At 43.5% G+C, this 26,435-nt stretch overlaps 1 protein-coding gene across 1 annotated transcript in view; it reads left to right on the top strand.

Annotated features, from left to right (window-relative positions):
- The window catches only part of ISM1 (isthmin 1), a 48,056-nt gene extending 27,116 nt beyond the window's left edge, over positions 1-20,940 (top strand). The window contains exons 4-8 of the mRNA XM_085311231.1: positions 671-907; positions 11,860-12,127; positions 15,145-15,288; positions 17,295-17,384; positions 19,093-20,940. Of these exons, the coding sequence (XP_085167357.1) occupies positions 671-907; positions 11,860-12,127; positions 15,145-15,288; positions 17,295-17,384; positions 19,093-19,610 (1,257 nt within the window). The 3' untranslated portion in view covers positions 19,611-20,940. The remainder of the gene's footprint in view (positions 1-670; positions 908-11,859; positions 12,128-15,144; positions 15,289-17,294; positions 17,385-19,092) is intronic.
- The last annotated feature ends 5,495 nt before the right edge of the window (positions 20,941-26,435 follow it).

Raw genomic sequence — 26,435 nt, 5'->3', positions numbered from 1 at the left:
TGAGGAAGACTGCACAACTAGTTGGAAGATGTGGAAGGCTGAGGAGGGCAAGAGGGAGGTGGCCAGTTCAGCAGTATGAGCTTTTAATACCATAAATTTCAACATCAACTTAGCAGTAGATGTTTTTGTTCCACCCTGGAACAAAGTAAACTGGAACAAAGCAAACTAAATAATGATATCTTTTCACCATGTTAGTGACATGTTTAATCTGATACGATTTGATTGTTGAGGGATTACTTCTGATTGTCGTGTTTCTAGATTTGCCCTATGTTAGATGTTTACATCAATATTCAGGTGCTCATGGGGAGGCTGAATTGTTACCGAAAGCTGAAAGAACTAAGCACCCAAGTCTAATTCAATTTAATCTTGTGTCACATGGCTACAGGTTTGCAGTACTGTAACTGAGAATATTTCAGTGGGAGTCAGGTACCAAACTCACAGCTTCCCTAGAAATTTCTAGCCAGAAATCCTATATGTTTGAGTAACTAGCTGTGGGTCTGTATGCTGTAAGGGCTTGTGTATGTGCCTTGCAGAGCAGGTGGAAGCACCTTTAGCACGCTCATTTCAGCATGTTTGCCGAGTCATTTTAGCAGGAAGCTGGAGTTGGGGGTATTGGCAGGATTGCATGCTGTCTCAGTTGTTGTTATAGTTCATTGCTTTTTTTTCCCAGAACACACTCACTGCAGAAGACCGTTCTCCTGAAGCCAGCTTTACCCTGAACCCTGAGGACAGAAGAGAATATCCTGACCTCCAGGCTGCCCACCGGCCATTCCCTAAACAGAGGTTCAGGCAGGAAAATGGGCATACRTCATTGCAAAGAGATGGACCCAGATCTTTCCTCTTGGATCTCCCAAACTTCCCTGACTTGTCAAAAGCAGATATCAATGGGCAGAATCCCAACATTCAGGTAGATGTTCAAATTTAAGTTACCTTGTGGTATTTCCTGAGCTAGACCCAAGTGAGCTTTCAGTTTGGCTTCCCTGTTGTGCAGTCAGAATGCACTGTSTYTCTGCCAATAACACCMAGAGAGAAYGTGTATGTTTTTTYCYWWKKKRAWKSMMMARWTTYMRGGKTTTTTTTTCCTGAATTGCTTTTTGAATTATATTGCTTGCCTAAATTTAGGCTGGATATAGACCTCTTTATGATACTAAAGCTGTCTTTGCTGTTGCTGTTTTAGAATATATTCTTTTCTTTGACTTCAGATGAGTATTTTTAATTCTGTTTGCAATTCTCCGTTATAAAATTTGTTTGTGAACAGATTCTCTTTCAGTATGCTGTTATAAACTGCAAACRTTCCCAAAGATTGTAAGAGAATATGTCTTTAAGTTTCAGCTCAAAATGCCGTCCTCTGTATGGGACTAAGACTTAAATGTTAATTCTGCAGCAGCTGCCTAGAGTAAAAAAATGTCATCTGTAAGATACTTTATATGTTATTTCTCAAACTATTCTTCGATTTGTAATGGCCTCTTAAAAGCTGTCTGCATCTTGAAACTTCAAGGATTAGAAAGAGGAAAAAATGAGTGATTTGTTTTTAATTTAGAGTCTTAAAGCAAAATTGGCATTTAATAAGCAGTCTTTTTTACCCGAGACAATACAATGAAATGTTGCTCTGCCTAAGATRTGCTTACGAAAACAATGCACTAATAGAACTAGTGTTCCGGTTAAATAAATTCCTGGCTTGTTATAGTCTCCCAACCCACAAAATTACCATCTTTTTGATATATGTAGGAAGTACATACATAAAGATAAAATGATGTATTTGTGAGAAGTTGACGTTATCAGGAGAGAACGAGCTGTCTCAAAGCTGACACTCCATTACTTCGTAGATGGCTTACAGCATTCTAACAGATTTGGATCAAGTGCAAGTCCAGTGCTTGACAGGCCGAGGTAGTAAACATGTTCAACATGTGGTCACTGCACACATCCCTCACGCTAGGAGAAGCCTTCCAGAAAGCCTTGGGAAGGGAAGATAGGGAAGCTGTAGGGGCCCCAAACTGTGGCATGAGGTAAATAGCATAATATCATTGTTTGAATACTGTGTAAACCACAGAGGAGCACAGGAGGAAGCAAAAGTGTTCTCTGATTGGTAAGAGCATTTAATGTTTAGACCTAGGGAATAGGTAAATGAGTGGAGGATGGAAAGATTTCTCTGGCTTGCCTTTACAGCAACTGCTGTGGCTATGATCTCTTTTTCCACCACTTGATGTTGGAAATGTGCGAGCCAGCTATGTCAGCAGTTCTGCTGGACTCCCAAAAAAATGGGGAGCTTAGATCTGTAAACTGGAAAGCGTTGGGCAGCATTAATCCCAGAGTTCTTGTACATAAGGATCAACTCTTTCAGAAATAGCCTCCTTAAGTTCCTATTATATTTAGTCTGCTTACTTAGGTGCATAAATAGGGATATACAAACCTTCTTTAGGTTCCTGSTTTTCACATTTCTGCAGCAGTACAGGCCTTACTGAGAGTCAATGAGAGCTTATTTCGTTGTCTAAGGATTGTAAAATGTGGCTTACCCTTTTGGGAAAAACAAGATTACAGTGAATTTTACMCTGTAAAATTGTCATTCACCAATGCCTTATTTATTTGAGTGGAAATAATGACACTTGTTGATTTGCAAATTTCTCATCAGCAGTTGGCAGGTGAAGCAGAATCAATGCTCATTTTTCTTCTTGAACATTGGCTTCGAGTTCTACAAGTTACAATCTTGGGGGGGATTAAATTAAAAATCCAAGTCTCAACACATGATTTCACAGTCATATACATCTGTGTAGAGGACAGCCACCTAGAAAGCATCACCTTACTGCCAGATCAAGCCCCTGTTTGTATTTAAAGGAGGACAGGAACATCTAAGTGGACTTAGATGAGCCTAGATGGACTTAGAAGAATAGTAAGTGGAAAAAGTGTCAGTAAAAGGCAGCTGGCAAAACAACAGCAGTAGGCTAGCTGTGAGATACCTGGCAGCCTCTTGTCTCTTTGTGATAGAGGAATCAGTGTAAGGCTGACCCATCTTAACAGCATGGAGAAGTATGGTATTACAGTGTTGTGAACTCCATCATGCTGCGTCAAATGAATACTTTATCTTGTGGGATTTGATTGGAAAGGGGAAGAAAGCCTGTAAAATGGCCACATTTATCTCTCATAGACCCGCTGCCTCTTTTCTCTTCTACTAGTACAAACATGCATAGACCAATAATAATTTTTAAAGGGAAATTATGCCTGGATAATTTTAAAATCTAGTAAACAGACATAAAATTAARCCTAAGAAAGCAGCTTAAAAACATAGTCCAGTGACTGAGTCCTCTTTATCACCCTTCTTCCTTCACTGGTTTTCTGTGAGGAGGTAATTCCTCTTTCATGCCCTAGTTATGTGTTYTTTCAGGGAAGAAGTGGACGTTAGAACACAAGCACAGGAATTCAGGAAAATTAACACATGCCCCAAGTCTTACTACTGTATTTAGCAGGTGATAATTAAATATAAATATAGTGGATTGTTGTCTAAAAAAAAATCAGAAACAGAAAAAAACCTCAGAGCTCCAATAAACAAGTGCTGTATGACTCATTGCATGTGAGACAAGGATGACACTAGTCTTTCTGTGATATTCAAGCACCGTAACATTTTGCATTGTTTCAAGTGATGTTTTATGCTTTAACTTTGGTTTAGCACTGGTTGTTTGAGAGTAATGGCAGCAGCTCTTGATGAGCAAAGACTGGCTGTTTTGAGATATTATGTTTTCTTTTTTTTTTTTTTTTTAATTCTGTGAATGCCTGGAAGACTTCTGGAAAAGAAGGTGATTACAAAAACTGATCACTTTATTTTCTCCAAATTGCCTCCCCCAAGTGGAAAATCCTTTTGATGTAGGTTTGCAGTCTTTTGAGATGAAATAGCCAAGGGATGCCTATGCAGGCCTTGCAATTGGGCAGGGTTAGTAAGAATTGTTCTTACTTCTATAAAGCCGAATGAAATCATATAGGAAGTGTATAGTAAAAAATTGTTTTCTACTTCCAATTGTTCTTACTTCTATGAAGCCGAATGAAATCATATAGGAAGTGTATAGTAAAAAATTGTTTTCTACTTCCAATGCATTTTCCTCTTCCCATCCAACCAGCCTTCTACGGCCTTTCAGCTGTTCCCTAGCTCTGTGACTGTTCCTTTGCTTGAAAGCTGATACCTCAACTAGTAGTTAAACTTCTGCTCTTGCCTCTTTTACTCCTGGTTTCCCAGGCTTGAAGAAGGTGCTGTTGTGTTCTGTATTGTCCCACAGCTTTGCTGCTTCCCCAGAAGTACTAGACAGCATGATAAATGGGAAGAAAAGGCAAAACTCCCTATTGTTTGTCATGGAGGGGCGTTTTGTTGATATTGATCCTCTTTGGAGAACTTGAATCTTGATCAAGTTTTACAGTCTGTATACCTGAAATACAACTAGGTGAGTCCATCTGAGTGATGGATACATTAAAATATTTTGGATGAGGAGATACAAGTAGAAACTACACAGAGTTAGATAGGTCTTCTGTCCTAGTAACATGCTGATGTCACACTACACTGTAAAACAGTGTGACGTGTTCTGGAAAACTGAAGATTAAATCTGTTTTCATTAGTGTCTTTGCTGTGAGTTGCAGAATTGGTAATAATTAATAGGATTGATTTTAAGCCAGAAGAAATTAATGCTGCCCGCTTGGCAATATGTTACCTTTTCTGTTTAGCATGAGGCCTGTGGACCATATTTATCAGTCATGYCTCTCCAGTATTAGCTTTATTTATTCTCTTTGATATCTATTCAGTTTCTACCTTCTCTTAAAAAACATATTCACAGGAATTCAAGGACCCATTCAGGGAACATGCAGAGCAAYGTAGAAACAGGACTGTATCATCTGCTTTAAGAAAAATTACTGAAGATTTTTCAAACCAWTTTTTTTTCAAGTTAGTCCATGCCCATTCACCCCATCTTCATCCATTCAACATGTAGTGTTTAACATATTTCATTAGATTTATTTTTGGATGTCATTAATATATAGCACTGGTTGGAGATGTGAAGGTTGGAGGCAGCCTTAGCTGCAGTGACCATGAGATGGTGGAGTTCACGATCCTACAGGAAAGAAGTAGGGCAACAAGCAGGATTGCAACCGTGGACTTCAGGAGAGMGGACTTTGGGCTCTTCGGAGACCTAMTTGGAGGAATCTCATGGGTTAAGGCCCTGGAAGGAAGGGGGTCCAGGAGAGCTGGCTAATATTCAAACATCACTTCCTCCAAGCTCAAGAGCGGTGCATCCCTATGAGTAAGAAGTGCAGCAAAAGGAGCAGGAGMCCTGCATGGGTGAGCAAGGAGCTCTTGGCCAAATTCAGAMAGAAGAAGAAAGTACACAGAATATRCAAGAGGGGACAGGCTACTTGGGAGGATTACAGGAATRCAGTTAGAGTATGTAGAGATGCAGCGAAGAAGGCTAAGGCCCAGCTGGAATTGAGTCTAGCAAGGGATGTTAAGGACAACAGGAAGGGCTTCTTCAAATATATCAGCAGCAAGAGGAGGACTAGGGAAAACATGGGCCTGCTACTGATTGGGGCAGGGGCCCTGGTGATGAAAGAGCCAAAGAAGGCAGAATTACTGAATGCCTCCTTTGCTTCAGTCTTCACTGCTAAGGGCAGCTTCAAGAATCCCAGAACTTGGAGACAAGGGAGAAAGTCTGGAGAAAGGAAGACTTTCCTTTGATTGAGGAGGATAGGATTAAAGATCTTCTGGGCAAGCCTGACGTTCACAAATCCATGGGCCCAGATGAGATGCAGCCACAGATACTGAGGGAGCTGGTAGATGTTGTTGGCAGGCCACTCTCCATCATCTTTGAAAGATCGTGGAGAACTGGAGAGGTGCCTGAGGACTGGAAGAAAGCCAGTGTCACTCCAGTCTTCAAGAAGGGCAAGACGGAGGACACAGGAAACTACAGGCTGGTCAGCCTCACCTCCATCCCCGGTAAGGTGATGGAACAGCTCMTTCTGGATGTCATCTCCAAGCATATGGAGGCAAAGAAGGTGATCAGGAGTAGTCAGCATGGCTTCACCGGGGGGAATCTTGCTTAACCAATCTGATAGCCTTCTCTGATGGAATGACTGGCTGTGTAGATGAGGGGAGAGAGGTGGACGTTGTGTACCTTTGACATCCAGCAAGGCTGGATGTTATGCTTTTGTTTTGGCATAACATCCTCAAAGGATTATGCCAATCCTTTGGATGTTATACTCCACTGTGGCTAGTGGAGTTCCCCAGGCCTCAGTGCTGGGTCCCATCCTGTTCAACTTCTTCATCAAWGACCTGGACGAAGAGACAGAGTGGTGCCTCCTCAGCAAGTCTGATGATGGTACCAGGCTGGGAGGAGTGGCTGATACACCTGAGGGCTGCTGCCATTCAGAGAGACCTGGACAGACTGGAGAGTTGGGCAGAGAGGAACCTCCTGAGGTTCAACAAGGGCAAGTGCAGAGTCCTGCACCTCGGGGGGAATAACCCTACGCACCAGGACAGGCTGGGGGCTGACCTGTTGGAGAGCAGCTCTGCAGAGAAGGACCTGGGAGTGCTGGTGGATGACAAGTTGACCATGAGCCAGCAATGTGCCCCTGTGGCCAGGAAGGCCAATGGTCTCCTTGGGGGGGGGGGGGGGAAGTTAGGAAGTGTGTTGCCAGCAGGTGGARGGAGGTGATCCTGCCCCTCTACTCAGCCCTGGGGAGGCCCCATCTTGAGGTCAGTCCAGTTCTGGGCTCCCCACTACAAGAGAGACATGGAGCTACTGGAGAGAGTCCAGCGTAGGGCTACTAGGATGATCAGAGGGCTGGAGCATCTGCCCTATGAGGAACGGCTGCGAGAGCTGGGCCTGAGGAAGAGAAGACTGAGGGGGGATCTTATCAATGTGTACAAGTACCTGAAGGGAGGGCTGAACTCTTTTCAGCTGTCCCATGTGGCAGGACAAGAGGCAATGGGCAGAAATTGAAGCACAGGAAGTTCTGCCTGACYGTGAGGGGGAATTTCTTCACTGTGAGAGTGACGGAGCACTGGAGCATGTTGCCCAGAGAGGTTGTGGAGTCTCCTTCTCTGGAGATCTTCAAGGCCYGCCTGGATGYAACCCTGTCTACCATGCTGTAGGTGAGCCTGCTGAGCAGGGAGGTTGGACTAGATGATCTCCAGAGGTCCCTTCCAACCTTACTGATTCTGTAATTCTGTGATTCTATGAAGCTGCTGATTTCACTGCATTGAAGACCTGGTTTAATTTCTTAATGTGACAAGAGGTAGCTATAGCGTGCAAAATTCAGATCTGGATTTGGGATCAGATTTTGAACCCCAGGGTTCAGATAGGCCCAGCAGAGAATGCCAGTCAGATTGACAGCATGTAATACAAATTGCAGATTTGGATTCAGATGCATCTCCCTTCACTCAGCAAATTTTGGAGGTCCTTTACTTTCCTTTCAACCTTTCAACTGTATATAAGTTATAACTCAGTTTTCTAAGCCCACAATGTATTTGTGAGCTGTAATGACATAACTGGAAGTAAACTAGTATCGCTACCGATATAATTTTAATTAAAGTTATGTGGTATATAACTAGATTTGTTATTTCCGTACCTTACAATGGTTTCTGCTCTGATTTCTGTTCTGTTGTTACAATTACCTCATTGCTTACTTGCACATTTCTACCCTTCCAGAATGGCAAGTTCTGCACTAAAGAATTGCATCAGTTACATAAAGGAAACAYGCGATGGAAATGTAGTAGAATCTGCTGCTTGCACAGTATCACAAATGTAGGTCTTCCTGGAACATAATCTTCCAATTGCTTAGGGCGATGTTTGCACCATTAAAGTGAATTCTGAAACATTGTCTCAGTAAACAGGACAAAGTACACAGAACTTTTTGTACACTCCAACAAGTGAGGATAATATTTATCTTTAGTGTATTTTTGGCCAGTAGAAAATTGGATGTTGGTTACTTAAGACATCTGTGCTTGATACATTTGTTGCGTTAGAAATTCACTGCAGATCTGTTGTTTTAATATACCTATGCCAATTATTTTTAACAATTTTTAGAGTTATTTATAACTCAGACTGCCATAAGAGAAGTGGCTTCATCTTAGGTTTGAAGGCTTCTGGAGATGATTGTGCATTTATAGAAAAGAATATACCATAGGCACTTTGGAAAGCATGACAAAAAATAAACAATTTACAGTTTTGCTAATCACTGGAAGAAGAAATCAGTGAAAATAAAATCTTTAAAACAGTCTCCGTAATAAAAATACAAGRCTAGGTCTATTTTACAATTTTTGAGAGGATATGTGGAACATGTTTTTGTTGGAATGACATATGTTGTGCGACATAGGAAGATTTTATAGAGCTGTTATAAATGCCCCTTTTTAACAACTTTAATTGTAGATCTGTTTTCTTTATTGTTGTTATAAACAAGCCCAAACAAATGAACAAGATGTATGTTTGTGTATCATACATGCATATAATCATGGACTAATTTTAAGGCTACATGTATGTGCTGTGAAGAGTTCAGTGAAGGCTCATWTTTCAAAAATATGACAAAGAAGATGAGGGAGCAATTACTCATCCAAAGAAGCAACCTTTTAGGACCTCTGTCCAAACTCCTGGGTCACATCATGGAAGGATTACTAGGGCTGGTCACCGATTTCCTCCCTGCCTAAGAAAGGTGCATTAGAGGCAAATGGGGGTGGAGATAGAGAGTTCTGAATGGCCAAGTTGTCACCTTCAGTTTCCAAGAGTGACAGTTCAAACAATCCTGGGATTCATTGTTGAAGTTCTTTGGATACATGTTTTTAATGCCAAATGTTAAGCAAACAAACTTGTAATCAAAGCTGAAAGCAGAGGAGAGAGAAGGACAGAGGTATGTCAGACTGCCGCATTGGATTTTGCTTTTGTTATGTTTGTTCTTTGAATAGGCTATTTGACTAACCTGAGGTGGATATCTTTTGACCTCTCCTCCTCCTGGAGCTCTGTTGTCTTTGAGAAAAAGAGAATTCTATTTGGAACACAATCTCAAGCCTTAATTTCTTACCTAAGTCAGAGGTGACAAAGCAACATTGTACGGCAGAGTCAGTTACAGTCATGCTGGAAAGGAGAAGAGACACACTGAAGAACTTTTTCCCTGCACTGGAGCTGGCCTGGCTGTCAGCTTCTCAGGACATGAGAGCACAAAATGCCAGGTATTGCTGAAAGGAGCACTGTGTAGTTGACAAGGAGAGCACTGGGTCCTGTTCCCAGTTTGACCTATATTAGATAGCTCTAAGCTCTGTAAAGTAGAGCTTTTGCTTGCAAGATGCTTGCAAGAAAGGGARGTTCCTCATATGCCTTGTCTACCACAAGGTAAGACCATGCACTGAAACTGCACCTGGAGCAGTTTTCRTTTTCCTGCCTGCTGGCSTAACATTCATGCTGCCTGAAAGCCRCTGGCAGGTTAGCTTCAGCCTAGAAGTTAGAAACTCCATTTTAAAGGCCCTTGTACTAAGCCTCCTTGGTAGTAAACGCAGACTGAAGAGGGATATCTGATTGCACAGACACATCTTGAAAGCCAGTTTTAGTAGCAGTGCTCTTGGAGGCTCAAGTGCCTAAGTCTTGGGAGCCTGAAAGCTTGTGCATTTCACCTCTTTTTCTTCCCCAATGTAGCAGTTGGCCTAACAGCAGTTTCTCTCACCCTGCAAACCCTCTTTTGCTTAAGCTGWCTTGGCATCCTGAATAAGTCTTTTAAATTAAATCTCCGTGGTTCTTCAGACTGTGCCTGGCTAAAATAATGGGCAGTCATCTGACTCACTATCATGTAACTACAGAATGCCAAAGAAAAKGGATTGATGATTAGGTACTCCCCACCTTCTTTTTCAAAAAGATTTTTCTTTTAATTTCACTCTGCTGACTCATTGCTTAAACAGTTGATATGGTCTTAAAAAAATACTACTAGAGTAAGTACTAGAGTCATACTCTAATTTCATGTGGACAGTGCGAGAGCCCTCCGACTGACCAACARTGCCCAGTATTAACCACTCAGTAACATAAATTACTTTCTTGTGTGAAAACTCCATTTTGCTTGGATCAGTGCAGTGATTTTGAATCCCTGAACTGACCTTAAGCTTATGAAATCCGTTTTAAATTTGTGGTCTGTAGAAATTGAAGTAGTGATCCTGATTACGTGTTTGGTCTAGGAGTAAAGTATCTCATGTGTAAAGACTTTATTAGGCTGACAACTGTATTTTCTCCCTCTCTTGTTCTTTCTCCCAGTGGAGCTACCTAATAGCCTCCAAGTCATTTCATTTCAGTGGTTCTGTCTATGGTCAAGGGGAAAGCATAAAATAGATGCAAAATCCTGTTCTCCAGAAAGGATACATGTGCATTGTTTTACTTCTSTGTGGTTTGTGTTTGGTGTTACAACATCAACATCGCCGTGATATGGCATCTTTAAGCTATTGCAGCAACTGTAGTTGCTCTTCCTATATAACACTCACAAGTAGCTGAAGAAACACAGACACTAACTAGATTTTCTTCTGCTGCAAAAAAAGTGTGATTTTACTAACAGCAGATGTATAACACTAAATCTTCTATCCAAAATACAAATCCATGTGCCTGTGTAAAGGCCTTTTATTGTAATAGTATGTTGTTTTATATTTTTCCTATTTTCACAGAACCCTGTTTTCAGTAGGGTCTTGAAAGTCTGCATTGTAAATCTATGAAGCACAAAGGAAAACATCCATATTTTTTAAACATTATAGATATGTTTGGTAGTCACTTTTGTGTTACAGTTGCTTAGCCAATCCAGCTTAATCAGTAAACTTCACTAGCCCAAAGCATCAGATCATTTTGACTGCTCTGACACATGATATATCTGTGGCTACACTGTGCTTCCATKACTCATGGAGCTAAGGTTTCTGATGACTAGTTCCTATTTCTACGTAAATAGCCGTCTATATGCATGCACAATATTTATCTAAGTTTCATAATTRCATGTTGTTCTACACAGAAAAAGAGTAATCAAGGGTTGTCCTCATGCAGAATTGTATTTATATTCGTGATATTTGCAAGGGAATTGTATTGAAAACTTTAAATTTCGGCTCTGGGCTTCTGCAGAAAGCTGAACTGGTTCTGTATTGTTACACTCTATGGCACAGAAAGAAGACTTAATTCAGAGAGCTTAGCAGCAAGTGACTTATTCGGCAGTGGTTGAAAGGGCCTGCTGCCTTTCATCACCTCAGAGGGTATGATTTCACGTAGCAGTAATAACCTGTGTTGTCACTGTGATGGGAACAGTGCTGCAGAGTGGGCCATGCCGGGGTGGGCTGAGCTGCCACTAGAGGGCAGGGCAGATGCGACCAGAGTTGGCCATGGGGAGACCCTGGGCTCCGGGTCTTCCTCCTTCAACTCATGGACTTGTTTAGCCCTGTGCTGAGTGAGTCCAAGTGCTTGGAACAGTCTCTGTACTGTGGTATGCTTCATGCTTGCCTCAGATACAGTCCCAGCATATTTACAGTAACAGATTGGGTTTTCTTTTTCCTGGTCATACATGTTCTGGTTTAAACATCTTTTCCCCATAAGGCAGAATATTCTGCTGCAAAGGTTTTTATGCACAGCATGGGTTATTATTTTGTGCAGGATTTTTCCTAGCCTTTGTTCCAAGACCTGATTCAGCAGAGGTAGCAGAAGGAATCACTCAGTCTCTGCATATCTCTGGGCTCAGTAATCGACATATGGTCTACAACATGCTAGCCCTACAGTATTACACAGCCCTTTTGCAAAGCGACATCACTCATTTGTCTTTGCTGTATAGAAAGTTTCCCACTTACTAGGAGCAGATACTGAGGCACAACCTGGTCTATTTTGAATTCCATAGGTTACAATTGAAGTGGTTGATGGCGCTGACACTGAACCAGAAAGGGATCTGCAGAAAGAGAACAGCAAGCCTAACTGGCCAGTCCCATCACCTGACTGGAGAAACTGGTGGCAGAGGTCCTCCACCTTGACACGCATGAGTAGCGGTGACCAGGACTACAAGTATGACAGCACTACTGAAGACAGCAACTTCCTAAGCCCTCTCGGTGGGTGGGATAGTCATACACCCAGTCACCGGACGTTTGAGTCCAAGGAGCAGCCAGAGTATGGTAAGTTTGCGTTCCAGGCCTCTTACGGGCATCTTGGGATTGTAAAATGAGTTTGGGGGAAATGAGAATGGTGAGGCATCGCTGAAAGTAGGCCAAACAAAATAGAATTTTTCAACATGTGGCTTTTGTTCATCAGCTTTTAAATACAAATCTGTGCAGATGCACAAGCTGTACTGTGGTAGCTACATTCCACTAGTAAGTCTATAATCTTGAAAATCATACCAGTTATCCCATAAAGGACTTTTTTTAGTCAAAAGTATACTTTTTTAAAAGCAAAGGAAACAAGATTCCATATTTATTTTTAGAGTAAGGATAAGTACAAATTTAGAATCATACAGTGGTTTGGGAACTAAAATAAAATTATTGAATAAATAAGATCTAAAACATGGTAGTGTTTGATGGATACACAAATAAGATGAATTATGTTGCTGCATGTGTGGGGAGTGGCATATGCAACAGGAACATTGTGTATTTGCATGTGTAATTCTGTTCCAGATGGGTCATGGCAAAAACAATTGTTTTCAGCTTGTATGAAACAGTTGCAGAAACTAGAAACGGAAAGGATCTGCATTTATTCCCTGTCCCAATAGGCTATAACTATCCACGTAGCAATGACTTAACAGATATGAACTAGCATGTGCACCACAGGAGCAGCAGGTAGCTCAGAMCCTCTCAGACTTAAGTTGTAAGTAAATACAGAAAATTTTTTGTTAGATCCGGATTTCAAAGCCACARTATTTTTCCCCTGGCATTTATGTTACATTATCTAGGTACTGCRGAGTGGCTGTCATGTACTATTGCAGTCTTATTTTTCCCTGTTTCAGTTAACTTTTTAAGTCCTAGAGCCTTAASATTTGAGAGAATCTTTTCATTGAGTTGTGTATTTAAATGCATACATATGTATTAAATTTTGTGGCCAGAAGATTAAAGGCTATCCCTTCTTTTTGCACCTGCATTTATTTGTGGGCACACTTTWTTGCCAAGAATTCATATATTAGGTAGTTATTCATTTAGGTAAAATAAAACGGCTTTCACAAAARATTGTGGTAGAAAATATATTAAGAATTACAAATATGAAAATAGGGAAATGAGCTTGAGAACCAGCTGAAAATCTTACCCTGCATATTTTAAGAGGAGATAACGTGTGTTTCATGGCACAATGTRTACACTAGGTAGGTAGGCCTGAAAATTATTCTAGAGCTCTCTGCCATACACTAGAGCACCCTGGTAATTGCATGCAACTCCTGGCCTTCTGACTAATGTAAAATGTTGCATGCCACTGATGTTGGCCAGGAGGATGTAGCAGCAGATCCCATCCACACAGGGTGTTACACCAGTTCCAGCCTCTGAACTGTTGATGCATTTCACAGTCATCTGCCTCATCTTGCTGCAGCGAATTGCCCCGTGCAGCACTCTGCTGCCTGGCTGGGCTCGTCCTCGGCTTGGCTCCTTCTCGGCCTCACTCCTTCCTACCAGACACATGGAGWGACATCCCAGCATCAGAGGAGAGCTGGGAAGAAGGGCAGGGCTAGTGAGAGGACACATCATGTTTTCCTTCAGCAACTCATGCCTCTCCAGACTACAGAATGTRCTTGCCCTCCTGATGGCAAACCACGGATATCATGGGTCTCTGCACACAGCAGGGTCACAGTCCCACCTACATCACAGCAGTGGACACCTGAAGCTAGGAGGAAAAGCATGTCAGGTCTGTGCCTCAAGGAACTCACATCTAGGCAGCTTGCTAAGAGTGAGATATATAACCTTCCCCTACTCACAGCAGTAATTGCTTAATAGCATCCCACAGAGTTGTCACCAGTCATTACATATGGTACAAATCAGGTTACATAGCCAGCTCAGGACACCCTCAGATGAGGGAGCAGAGCTCATGTAGCGTGGAGGGCTGTGTGGATGAGGATCCAGCCCTGTGTCTTGCGTGCACGTATGTGTTTGGCCTATAGCTATAGAACAGGGCTGACTTTGAGTCACTAGTCCCCAAATTTGCTTTGCTGCTACTGCTGTCTTAGCCCAAATGAGCAAAGATTGCCCATGGTGTTCATAGGTTCAGTTAAACATTTCCTAAAGCTGGCAGAGAAATACATTAAGCCAGAGTTTCCATAGTGAGAGACAAACCTCAGCTGAGCCATTCTGGGGCAGCTGAAAGGCAGGAGGTCAGCAGGAATGCAAATAAACTGGGATTGGTTCAGTGACTCCATTTTGGGGCTTCACAAGGTGGGGTATGCAACAGATGACAAAGGAGTCTCCTTCTAAGATATTTATATAGTAATGGTGGCACCAAGCCTCATTAGTGAGAGCTTTCTGTTGCTTGGACTTGGCTGTCTACCACTAATGTCACGCTTCCTTTTCAGAAGTCTCCTAGTAAAGCATCAGATTTGATGTGATTTAATAATTCATATGAATCACTACCAATTGCATCTTGTTCTGGGTGCAAACAGAATACGCAGTTCCCTATATTCATCATTGTATTCCTGTAATATCTCTGTTTCCTGTTCGAGGGACTGAAGAACAAAATTGCAGTATTCACACATGATCCATCAACTTCTTACACCCAGCATTCATTGTGTCCCCAAAATTAATTAAGTGAATTCTGTTGTGCCATTGCTGTGTGTTTTGAAAAGAAGAAAAAGAAAACTTAATTTATCCTGTGCCTGATTAGTTTGTGGTCAGAAAGCATATTCCTATATACAAGGAAATTATGYGAATAGATGTGTACTGTTAGTTCATGACCCAGCTTTGCAGCTGAGGATTCTCAGCTGCCAAAAGGTCAAAAGAGAAAGGAAATATTTTTTCAAATAATGTTGCACGCATTTCCCTGAGGAGAGTCAAGTGTGAAAGCCATTTAAACAGCAGGCTTACGCCTGGCATTTAGCCCAAGCTTCAGGTAGAGACATCTGGATTCCATTCTTGTTTTGCCTTCTTAATAAAAAACACTACACAGTAGTTTTGGGTAGTAGGAGTTCTGTTTCTTCATTTCCTTCCTCATCTTTGTTCTTACACAGATTATATTGATGGTGAGGGAGACTGGAGCCCATGGTCCCTCTGCAGTGTCACCTGTGGGAGCGGCAGCCAGAAGCGTACGCGGTCCTGTGGGTACGCGTGCACTGCCACCGAGTCCCGGACCTGCGACAGGCCAAACTGCCCAGGTTTGCACGGGGTCGCTTGAATCACCCTTAGAAGGGGAATGGGGAGAGGCGGTTGAGGGAGGGGGAGAAGAGGCCTCCTGCACACAAAGCCAAGATCACATTTCTTCCTTGGCTAGGTAAGAGATTTGTTGGAAAGAGGCATGCTGGTTCTCAGGGGCCTTTATGAAAAGGCAGGTTCTTCTCTAGCAATAATACGATGCTAGATGCAGTGTACTGTCCCCCAGGACTGCTGTGCTATCCCTCAGGGAAGTTGAGTACAGGCTTTTTTAAAGTTACGGCAGTCAGTTTTATGCACAATACCTTTTGTACTCTGAAGAGTGTAATCTATTCTCGTGAAATAAATTCATATTAATTTTAGAATTTTGCAGTAGCCATGCTGTTGCAACAGTGAGCTCATAGTTTGCGGTGCAGTGAATGTACATGCTTGCATGTGTGTTGTGAATAAATAGCTTCCTCAGTTACATAGCTTTTAAGTTTTGTGCCTGATGTATAGATTTACTGTAAGACTCTGTGTATTAATAGCTATATAAATTTATAAATAAGGATACTTTAAATAGTTGCCTTGAGTTTGACTCAAGAAGTTTTGTTTTCGTTGGGTAGAAAGCCACATAAGCTCCTGTATGAGAAAGTCAAAGAAGTCTGGTGTTAAGTTTGAAATATTATCTCTGCTTCTAAGTATGTTGCTTGATAATTGGAAAATTATCAAACAGCAAGTTTGGTCCCACAACAGCTGTGCATAGTGGAAAGAAGGAAAACATAATTTTGGCTTGAATGTATTTGGAAAATATGGCCAAGAGAAGGAGCCTCATTACCTTAGTTCTTACCCATCTAAAAGCACTGGCATTTAAATACCAATTAATTACCATCATCACATTGTTTGCTTTGCTGAAAGCAGGGCTGAGCACTCAAACTTACATCACAAAAAATTTGAAGCTGCTGCTGAAAACTTATTTCCTGCTGTTCTTTAAATGCTGCTGTGTGTTCAGATTTAGGCAATTTCATAACGCAGTGATGTGGTGGGTGTGCAATTTCATTCCTTTGCAAGATCAGAGAGAAATAAAAATGTATGCCATGGTGTGCTTTTCACTGAGTTTGCACGATGATTCAGAAAGGTAGAAAATCTTAAACTGGAGGTCAGATTTTTTTTGGCAGGAAGTGAAATGTCAGCAATGCTGGAGAGAAGATTTAGGCACCTCGGTAAGGCAAGTGGATAGAAGTATCTCAGTCACAGATAGATGGCATCTGTTGCAAGACAGTGGCTGCTAGGCAGTTCAGGAAGAAGTACTTCTGTAGGTTTTCATACATCCTAAAACCTGAATAAGGGGTTAAATCCAGAAGAAACTGTGTAGCCCTCAGTTATATTCTCCAGTATTTATTACCAGCTAGCATCAATCAGTGGCAAACTTGAAAGAACATATTATGTCATATAACAGACCCCCAACGATCAGCAAGCAAAATATATTCATTCTTTGAGGCTGTGCTGACATTTTTAAAATGACAAGGGCAAAGCTCAGCTTCTACTGTTTATAATTCCAGCAGTGAATTACTGCCTTGTAATGTCTTCTTGAGTATCTATTATTCTGCATCTACTGCTGAAGTTAAGGCAAAACCCTATGATAATTTTATTGAAAAACTGCCTAAGGCTGTTTTGAAGCTTTGCAAGCCACTATTATTCCCCTTTTTAGGAGATCAGGAGAAAGTWCTTTGGAAAGGAGATGGAAGGCAAACAGACTTCGTTAGTAACCATATAGTTATCACATATTAAAGAGCTCTCTTTTTTCTTTAGAGACCTTTAATTCAATGCAATAAAAATAAACAGTTTCAAATGTTTCTTTGAAGAGATATTCATTTAAAGCCGCATAGCACAGGCTGGGAAATGCTGGGCTGGTAGGCAGGCCAAACTGAAACAGCAATGAAAGGATGTTTACTTCAGCAGGATCAATTAATATATTACRTTATTTTTTTATTAGGAAAACACCACCACCACTAACATGAGTTTTTCTTAGGTATTGAAGATACCTTCCGGACAGCTGCCACAGAAGTGAGCTTACTTGCAGGAAGTGAAGATTTCAATGCCACCAAACTKTTTGAAGTTGGTAAGCAGCCTAGTCAACCTTTAAGTAATTGAGAAGGTATCTCCTTAGAAGTTTCGTTTTTGATTTTCCCTATGGGACCCAGATTTTGAGCTCATCATTAGAAGTGTCAGTAAAAATGATCATTTGTTAYCTTGCTTAAGCTTATGAGCTAGACCTCAGCTTGCTTCTGTCATAGAGTCTTTCTCCTCTTAACTCCTAGTAAACATCTGTGCCTCTTTTTCTTTAGAAAATGATGATTTGCTCTYCTACTTCAGAAAAGAGCTGTAAGGCTTCACACTAATGGAGAGAAAAATCAAACACTGCTTAGCATTATGCTGAAATAGCCTTGAATGGAAGATACTATAAAAGCATTTTAGATACAACTGTCACATTAAAAAAAAATACAATGAYTTTTATGAGTGTGAATAGCATTTATAGCTATGTGTGCTGCAGTGGGGCTAGCCAAAGCAATTTTATAGGGCATGACTTGATACTGATATTTCATAGCTGTCTATCTAAAACTCTGCCCAAGCACTGTAATATTCTGACTTCATCTTCCATTGAAACCATAGTGTGGTGACTCTTAGACACTAGATGCTAGTGGATAAATAATGTAATCCATCACGGCCATCCTGTGGTAGTAGAACACAATAGTTAATGACAGCTGGGGCATGACTTTTTAAAAAGCTAGAAAAACAGAACACGAATCATTAAGTAAATATTTTCCAAGTATGTTTGCAGGAAGAGTTTTGTGTCCAAGTCTTTGCCTTATTCCAGAGTCCTGTTAAGTGGGTGTGGAGCAAGCCCATAGCATGATACTGCCACCTAAAATGAACTGAGATATTTAACTGGATTCTCTCAAGTCTCTTGCAAATAATCAARTGTCAGTATTAAATATGCTACTAGTCTATAAATCTCTCTAATCCAAGCTGTGAGTCATGGCTCTGGTGCTATTAAAGCCCACTAATGTACAGACACGCTAATACTATGTCACGTGCACTTTCTGAATCTGAATCATTTCTGATGGCACTTGTGAGATGTCATCAGCTAAGATGTCAGTCTCTATGTTTGAACTACAGCTGCTTGAAATACTCCTTTGGGAAGATGGAGACTAAAGAAAAAAAATCAATTAGTTAAAAGAAAGACTGTATTAGGGCTTAATAATAAAATTTAGAAAATCCAGGCTTTGCTTACCATCTTAGTGTTTCTAGTGTCACTAGGAACTTCACCTTTCAACACCGAATTTGCTGCCTTAACAAGGATGAGTGAGCTAGGGCTTTAAACTGGAGAGTGGCTTCAAATCGCTGTGTAACTTTAGGGAAAGTGATCTGCGTATTTCAGTTCTACTGCTTGTAAACCCATGATAGTGGCTGTTGCGCCTCATTGGGATATCAGAAGACTTAACTAGAATTTGCCAGGTACTAGAAATGCCAAAGATTCCTCCTGGCCTAGTAGGGCAACATAATTCAGAGAGGCCTGGAGGCCACTTAGAGGGCCTGGGRCCCTTAAAAGCCAGCCACATTTGATTTCTTTATCTGACAAAACAGCTCATTAACACATTGCAGGCAGTGAGACAAGCTTTTACTGCCCTTCCTTTCTTAAGCAAAGCGCTAGTGCTGAATAGTTACATGAGTAACACAGTAACAGGTTACTCGTTTGTTATCACTGGTCATACAAAGTAGGATGCTGCATAATGTATCTTACGTTTCCATTTCCTGCCTTTAAACAGATACTGATAGCTGTGAAAGATGGATGAGCTGCAAAAGTGAGTTCTTGAAGAAATATATGCACAAAGTGGTCAATGATCTTCCCAGCTGCCCGTGCGCCTACCCCAGAGAAGTTGCGTACAGTACTGCTGAAATCTATGATCGRCTTAAGCGGAAAAACTTTCGCTGGAAAGATGCAAGTGGTCCAAAGGAAAAACTGGAGATCTATAAGCCCACTGCACGATATTGCATCCGCTCCATGCTGTCTTTGGAAAGCACAACACTTGCAGCACAGCACTGCTGCTATGATGATAATATGCAGCTGATCACCAGAGGAAAAGGGGCAGGTACACCAAACCTGATCAGCATTGAATTCTCAGCAGAACTCCATTACAAAGTGGACATCCTGCCTTGGATTATATGYAAAGGTGACTGGAGCCGATACAATGAAGCACGGCCTCCAAACAATGGGCAGAAGTGCACAGAAAACCCTTCAGATGAAGACTACTACAAGCAATTTCAAGAAGCAAGGGAATACTGAAAAGATTTTCCTCCTCTTCAAACAAAAACTGGCATTCATTTCCTGGATGCCAAAGAACTGCTAATGGCTGCTGCATTATCTCCTATATAGGGGTCATCAGTTTCTTTCTAATGAATGTATATGTTGTAATATAATACATAAATATTTTTCATAGTAAGTGTAATTTATATACACGTATCTCTRTCTCACACACACCTATTTTTACATGCAGACATACATAAAATTTGTCCCAGTAGGACTTTATACTGCAATATTTGTTTAATAATGTGCATTTCATTATATTCTCCAACTATGCAGCTCATATCAGCATCAGGCCCAGCTGAGGAGGGCACATATTTAAAAGTTATTATAAACAGTAGGATTGAAGAATGTATTCTTCCATATGGGAATGGTTTATAAGGTTATTGCATCTACAGCATCAGTTTTCTCTATAATTGATTTCACGACAAGGAAGAGGCTTTTTTTGAAAGGTAGTGGTTATAGTGGTTAAAAGCAAATACAGACCATTGCTAGCAATTTTATCTTGGAATTCTTCCTGTTACCTCCTAGCTGAGGTGCTTATCTCCATCTGGGTTGGGACTGCAGGGAGAGGTAGCTGTGGTTTTCCTATGGAGCAAGAACAGTGCTGGTGCAGTGATTCTGCAAGAGCCGCAAACAGCCCRTTCCTGGAGGCTTCTCAGACAGGGAGCTAAGCTGGCAGGGGTTAGCTCTTACACCTTGGAGCAGGTCTGCAGGGCAGCTACCTGTAAAGTGAGCATGCTGCAGGTCTTTGGAGAAATGAGGCCAGAAAAGGAAACTGTGTCAAAGAAAAAAAAAAAATCCAACTATTTTCCAGTTCCTAAACTTAATGTGAAGAGTGTTTAGATCTGCTTGTTTCTTTCTCTCAAGAAAAGAAAGAGGTCTATCTTTTTGAATACCAGGAAAAACAAAATAAATATTCCTAAATATGTTCCCTGGGATAAAGTGTGCAAACAGCCTTCCCCCCCCGCCCCCGCCTTGGCATATGCTGAGTGTACAGTATCCTATGGAAGAAGCTATTCTTTAAAGAAACTGGGAGGAACCGTTGGTGAGTTAAAGTTTCTTAATTATTTTAAAAGCTAGCATTATTTTTGTAAAGTATTTATTAAATTGTAACTGCAAGTCACACATGGGATATGTCTATAACATGAAAGGCTTCTGTAGATGGAACTTGATTGCAAAGATTAAGCTAGGCAGAGGTTTTTCCTTCCAAATTTCTATGAAGTGCAAGTTTACATACGTAATCCTGTAATTAAGCAGCTGATATCTGCTTTCTCATGAAGGATAAAAATTACACCATGTGTAAATAAATACTTACAGGTCCATCCTGTAAAAGCCTGTCTTGCTAGAAGTCAATTTTTTCATCTGGAGCACCAGGACTAAGTGTCGCTACAGAAACGTGCATTTTCGGGTTATGTGAGCTAACACACAAATACACCCTGGATGGGGAACCTCGTGCAGTGGTGAAGCCAAGAGTTGTCATCAGCTTTAGCTAAAAGAATCAAGACAGCAACAGAAGACAGTTCCTTCTACTGTTCGTGTACGTACGTGCGTGCCGTAAGTGCTTTCACTAGCTCTGCTGGCCCTTCAGGGGCTGCTTGGCTGCAGCCCTCTGGACAGCAGCGTGCGCTGGTCCGCCCAGGCTGCGCAGATCAGCTGCTTAAGCAGCAGCCTGGCCTGGGACCGCAGCTCTGAGCAAAGGCGCAGCACACCGGTGGCGTGGGCTCTCCTTGGGTCTGCCAGACCTAGTCCGTGGCGCTGTGCCATCTCAGCGCTTCACTCGCGCTCCAGATTTCCAGAAACACAGCAGCCCGGGCAAAGCTGCTGCACATACGCGACAACAACTAATCTACCAAGGTAGCTTCAGCAGCTGGAARTTTTGACGGAGTCCTCAGATCTTCCCAAATGCAGTCTCAGATTGGAGGCTGGGGGAGGTGGATATGTTCTAGCACTAGCTGGCAATAACAAACCATGGTTAGTTGAGCAAGAGGGTAAACATGGAGATCGCCCCTTGMTTTTTATAGAAACCAGGTTTTGGAAATTCTTGCAAGGTCGTAAGAAGGAGCCACTAGCTTGCTGAGCTGGTTAAATTGACAGCAGATGGATGAAAGGCATGAGCAGCTCCAGGACCAGTCACTGAGTAGGGAGGACAGGTATGTTCTGCAATACGGGGYGAAAGCCCTGCTCTTGACTTCGCGTAGCAGTGTGGGAGGGAACGACAGTCTCAGGTTTCTCTGGGAGGGCAATGAGAGGGCAGTCACAATTCTTGAAATATGAAACATATTCCTCCATTTTATGGATTAGTAAATTATGGTGCTACTGAAAGACGTTACTACGCCATTAATAATGAAATAACAAACAAAGCGTCAGGGAAAAGGAAAAGTTATTCTTATAAATGAAATGACACGCAAAGTTTCAAGTCTTACCGCTCATGCATTGCCAAAGCTAGGATCACCGAGGAAGCCCAAAACCTCCATAAGAGCTTCCAAGCTTTCCACAGGATTTGTCCTGGAGTACAGGTTAAGAGAGTATTCTCACTTTTGCTGTCTTAAGCAAGAGTCTTTATTAGAAACAAAATCACACTATTTTATAATACGTTACAATTCATTCAGGGCTGGCCTGCTTTTTTTCTTTTCCTTTTTTGATCTCCTTYCCAACAACTAGAGTTGTACTTGGGCCTTAGCAAGGTGTTGGTGTTACAGTGGCCAAATTTCGCTCAGTCTCTTAAATACAGAGCTGTTCGTATCGGAATAAAACCTGAGGAAAGGGGTATGGTCTTATCTTACCAGCCACAGGTTACTATTTAAAAGCAGCAGTTCAAAGACCCAAACAAAAATTTGAGGTAAATGGAAACGAGCAGAAGTAAACAAAGTTTGTGGTCTCAACACTGAGAAATCCTCAGGGACTTTTCCACCGGTAGCCGTCCTGCTTCCCGAAAGGAAATGTAAAACTGGGACTTCACAGCGACTTCCTAGTACCCAAGCGCGTCCGTGTACCTATTTCTCGTTGGCGAAGCCAGTGTGAGGTGTTTGCACCTTCTGGCCTCTCATTCCTCCGCACTACCTTGCTCTTGTGCCGGCACAGCTGTTTGGCCACGCGGTAAAATGAATCACTCAGATGATCCCGGATATTTTTAACCTTGATCGATCGACAGATCTAGATTCAGAACGGAGCTGGCGGGAGCGCCGAAGGCTGGCGCTGCTGCAGAGAAAGGTGTGTGGAGCCGGGCCCTCAGGCAGCCGTAAATGGATTAAATATGTACCCTGGACAGTTAACAGGATGAGCGGGCCTGGCCTCAYGTCGCCCGGACAGCTGCTGAGCAGCAAAATGCCGTTAACACAACCCGCAGCGATGCGTATGGGATATGGGACAACATATCAAAAACCTGCATTTTTTTTTCTCCCCGCTGTGCAAAATGGTTAGCACCGTCAACACAACACAGTCTTTCAAAAACGCTGCTCAGTTCGCAGAAGCGACTTCCCCATATATAGCATTTTCCTTGAGTTTGCCGGAGTGGTGGCACTGAATAACTGATGCACCTGACACTTCCGATGTAGTAGGGCTGGGTAATACCAGAAATTATTTTGTTGCTTTTTCTTCTCCAGCAGTGAGCTCTTCCTGCCCATCTTTTTAGGGGCAACTTGGCGGCTTCCACTGCCCAATGCCAGGTCAAAAMGCACACGGTCAGCCTGCCAGTCCAGTGGCAGAGGTCTGAATAGCCTGGGCTGCGCTCGGCAGCACGAATTCGCGCGTTCGTCCTTGGAGAAAACCGCTCACCGCGAGGCCGGGGAGCCGATGCTGCAAGCCGCCCGGCCCCGGCGAGCGCGCAGGAGGAGCGCCGGCAGCAGGCACGGGCGCGGGGCGGRTTTCTCCACCGACGCGGCGTGAGCGCGCGCTGCTGCCCGGCGGCACGACGGCCCTGCCACAGCCGGCGGGGCACCTGGCCCCGCACCACCACTTCCCACCTCCGCCCCCCACGCGCTTCGGGACTGTCGATGGAAAAAACGTGGGGGCAGTTTCTGCTCTGCTTCAGGCAGATTACGGGGCTGGCTGAGGAATGGATGGTTTCGTATTTCGTGTCAAATACACACGCATGCACGCATTTGTACACGCATGCACACATTTGTACACGCATGCATGCGTGTCAATCAACCCAGGCTTCCCCCGGTCAGGCAGGTCTCAGCGGCACCCTGCGAAGCGCGGAGCCTGCAGGACAGGCCACCAGAAGAGCGCCTCCTTTTTGGCCCGCGCGGAGGGGTGAGGAGGTCTGTGCGCTCAGACGGGGGGGAGGAGGAACGGGAAGCTGACCCGGCAAAAGCCGTCCCTTGACTCTGCCCTTCTCTTTCCGAGTAGCGGATTTATCCATTTCCCCTTTTCAGCTGCATTGCTAGAGCCACCTACGCCTTTCATGACTGTGCTAATTTTCTATCAGCTTAGGGAGTTRTAAAATTTTCCTGTATTTGTGCTCTACTACAAGATGGGGGGGGGAATTTTTTTAAGCACACAGAGAAGCTTTTCATTCCTTAAAATGCACAATTAATAAGGGATTCAGAATGTTTTTCTGGAAGTGATAGCAATATTACATGGGCCAAATCAGCCAAACCTAACAAGACTAAGTGTGGGTGGCTCTAGCTTTCAAAGGCAGGCTTAGATAATATTTCCTTCTTAAAAACTGGGCAAACAACATTATGTGCATTAAATGWCAGTCTGCTATTTATAACGGGCCTGACCAATACTTTGCTTGGAACTGAAATGCCCTTTGCTCCATTGATCTGAGGAAGACTCTGGTATGACCGCGAAACGTGCCCTGAGCAAGGGGCAGCATCTGCACGCTGCGTCCGTGGATGCAGAAAGGCAGACGTGATGTGGCCAGCTGGGGAGGTGGAAAGGAGCCACCTTCCGCTCCCGGGGCCTCCTCCGAGCCAGCCTCTGCCYCCGTCAGCCGTAGGTAACCCTTTTGCCTGCCCTCAGAGCCAAAGCTGCACCCGCCCCTGTGGGCAGCTCTCCTGCATCCTGATGGCCAGCGCGCTGGGACATCCAGCACAGACGCTGGGCTGGCCCAAGGTCTCCTTGCAAAGCCAGGTCCTCTCGGGGCAGCTGAGAGCACAGCTCCACCTTCCCTGCGAACATCCCCGCTCCCCAGCACACCCAAGCATGGCAGCCGCTCTCTGGGAGCTGGTGAGGTCTCAGTCATAACYTCTGCAGCCATAACCATGGCTGAAGGCTGCTGTGACCTGAACCAGTGCATCAATTCCCCTGTGCAACCTTCAGCTCATAACCAATCGGGGAACCATGTGGGAAAGCAGCGYAGAAACATGAGGAGGGAGTGTCTTCGGGTTGAGAGAGAAGAGGGCACCACAGAAATGAAAATGCCTTCTAGCCAGTGTGGAGAGCAAACAACAGCACAGTGAGTTACCGATTGGCCTCATTAAGGCCACCAAAACTTCAATGCAAGTGTCAGTAAGGCCATCCTGAAGGAGGCCAGCCCCACAGAGGAGAAGGTCAGGAGGAGCAAAGCCAGCCCTGAAACAGAGGCCAGCAGCAGAAGTGCAGCAGAGGCGGTGCCACCTCCAGCACTGGGGCAGCCCCAGTGCGGGGCYGCACTCTGCCTTCCCTGCTATACACACGGTGCTGGAAAAGCTGAACTAAAAGGTACAGCCTGTAGCTGAAAGGGGAGGAAAAGCTACTGAGCACTTTTTTTCTGAACAAGAAGCCCAGCGGTCTCATGGTCACCGAGGCCACAGCACAGTGGTGGCAGCACCACAGCTTTTAGCTGTCTGCAAGAGGTCAGTGAAGGTGCTTAACCTCAATAAATAACTGTATTTTCCTTGTCCATAGTGGCATGGCCACCAGTGTTACTGTGGTTTAATGTGCCTTTTGGTCTCACGCACATGCACGTGCACACACACACACACACACACTCCTACCTTTTCCTCATGCCCATGTGAAGAGGCCCAGGCACGCGGTTCACTGCCCTCCCCGTGCTGCCAGGGGCACGACGGAGCAGGGATGCTGCCAGGGYGGYGAGGGAGACCTGCCTGGTTCTCCCACACATGTGGCTGGGCACACACAGGGAGGCAGAAAAGCCACCACAGATGTGCATGCTAGACGTGAAGGAGGACAGTGACCAAATGTTCTCCAACCTCAACAGCAACCACATCTCTTATTTTCTAGGTCAAGTGGCTTGGTTAGAAATACAGACCTGCTTCTGCAGCAGCCAGGCCTGCCCCATGGCTTCTTTCCCCAAGGCAAAAGGAAAGCCACACTGTGCCCCAAGTCTGACCACCACCACCACCAAAGTGGGGAGGAGAGCAGCAGGAAGATCAGGGACTTATGAATTTAGAGCAGAACAACAGACAACAGGCTCCAATATTGGCAAGCACCTTGGTCCTTGGATGAAAACAGCACCAGGAACCCACCCAGAGAGCTGGGCCTCCCCCTCACTGAAGGGACACACTTAGGAGAGCCAGGGTTTGAGATACGGTTCTTTGGCCTGACCGGATCACCAAACTGTAGAAGAGGTCTGCAAGTACAAGGAGTCTCAGGTGATCATCTGGTCCAAAGGATGCCTCCAGGCTAGGAGTTATACCATGAGCTGCAGAAGTCTCTGCAACAAGATTTTAAATAGGGAGCAGTATATTTGACAGAAAATTTTCTCCCAGATATATTCATTATTTTCTCCCATAGTGAAGTTCCTCATCATGCCCAGCATGTGTACAGCTGCTCTCCCACCACTGTGGAGCAGCAGCACCTTGCAGAAGCTCCTTTGACAGCAAAACAAGGAAGGGGAACAACAGCAGCTACCAC

This window comes from Rhea americana, unplaced genomic scaffold (genome assembly GCF_003343005.1).
Source record: "Rhea americana isolate MKP2758 unplaced genomic scaffold, rheAme1 scaffold_109, whole genome shotgun sequence".
Classification (NCBI taxonomy): domain Eukaryota; kingdom Metazoa; phylum Chordata; class Aves; order Rheiformes; family Rheidae; genus Rhea; species Rhea americana.
This window is presented reverse-complemented; position numbering and strand designations above follow the sequence as displayed.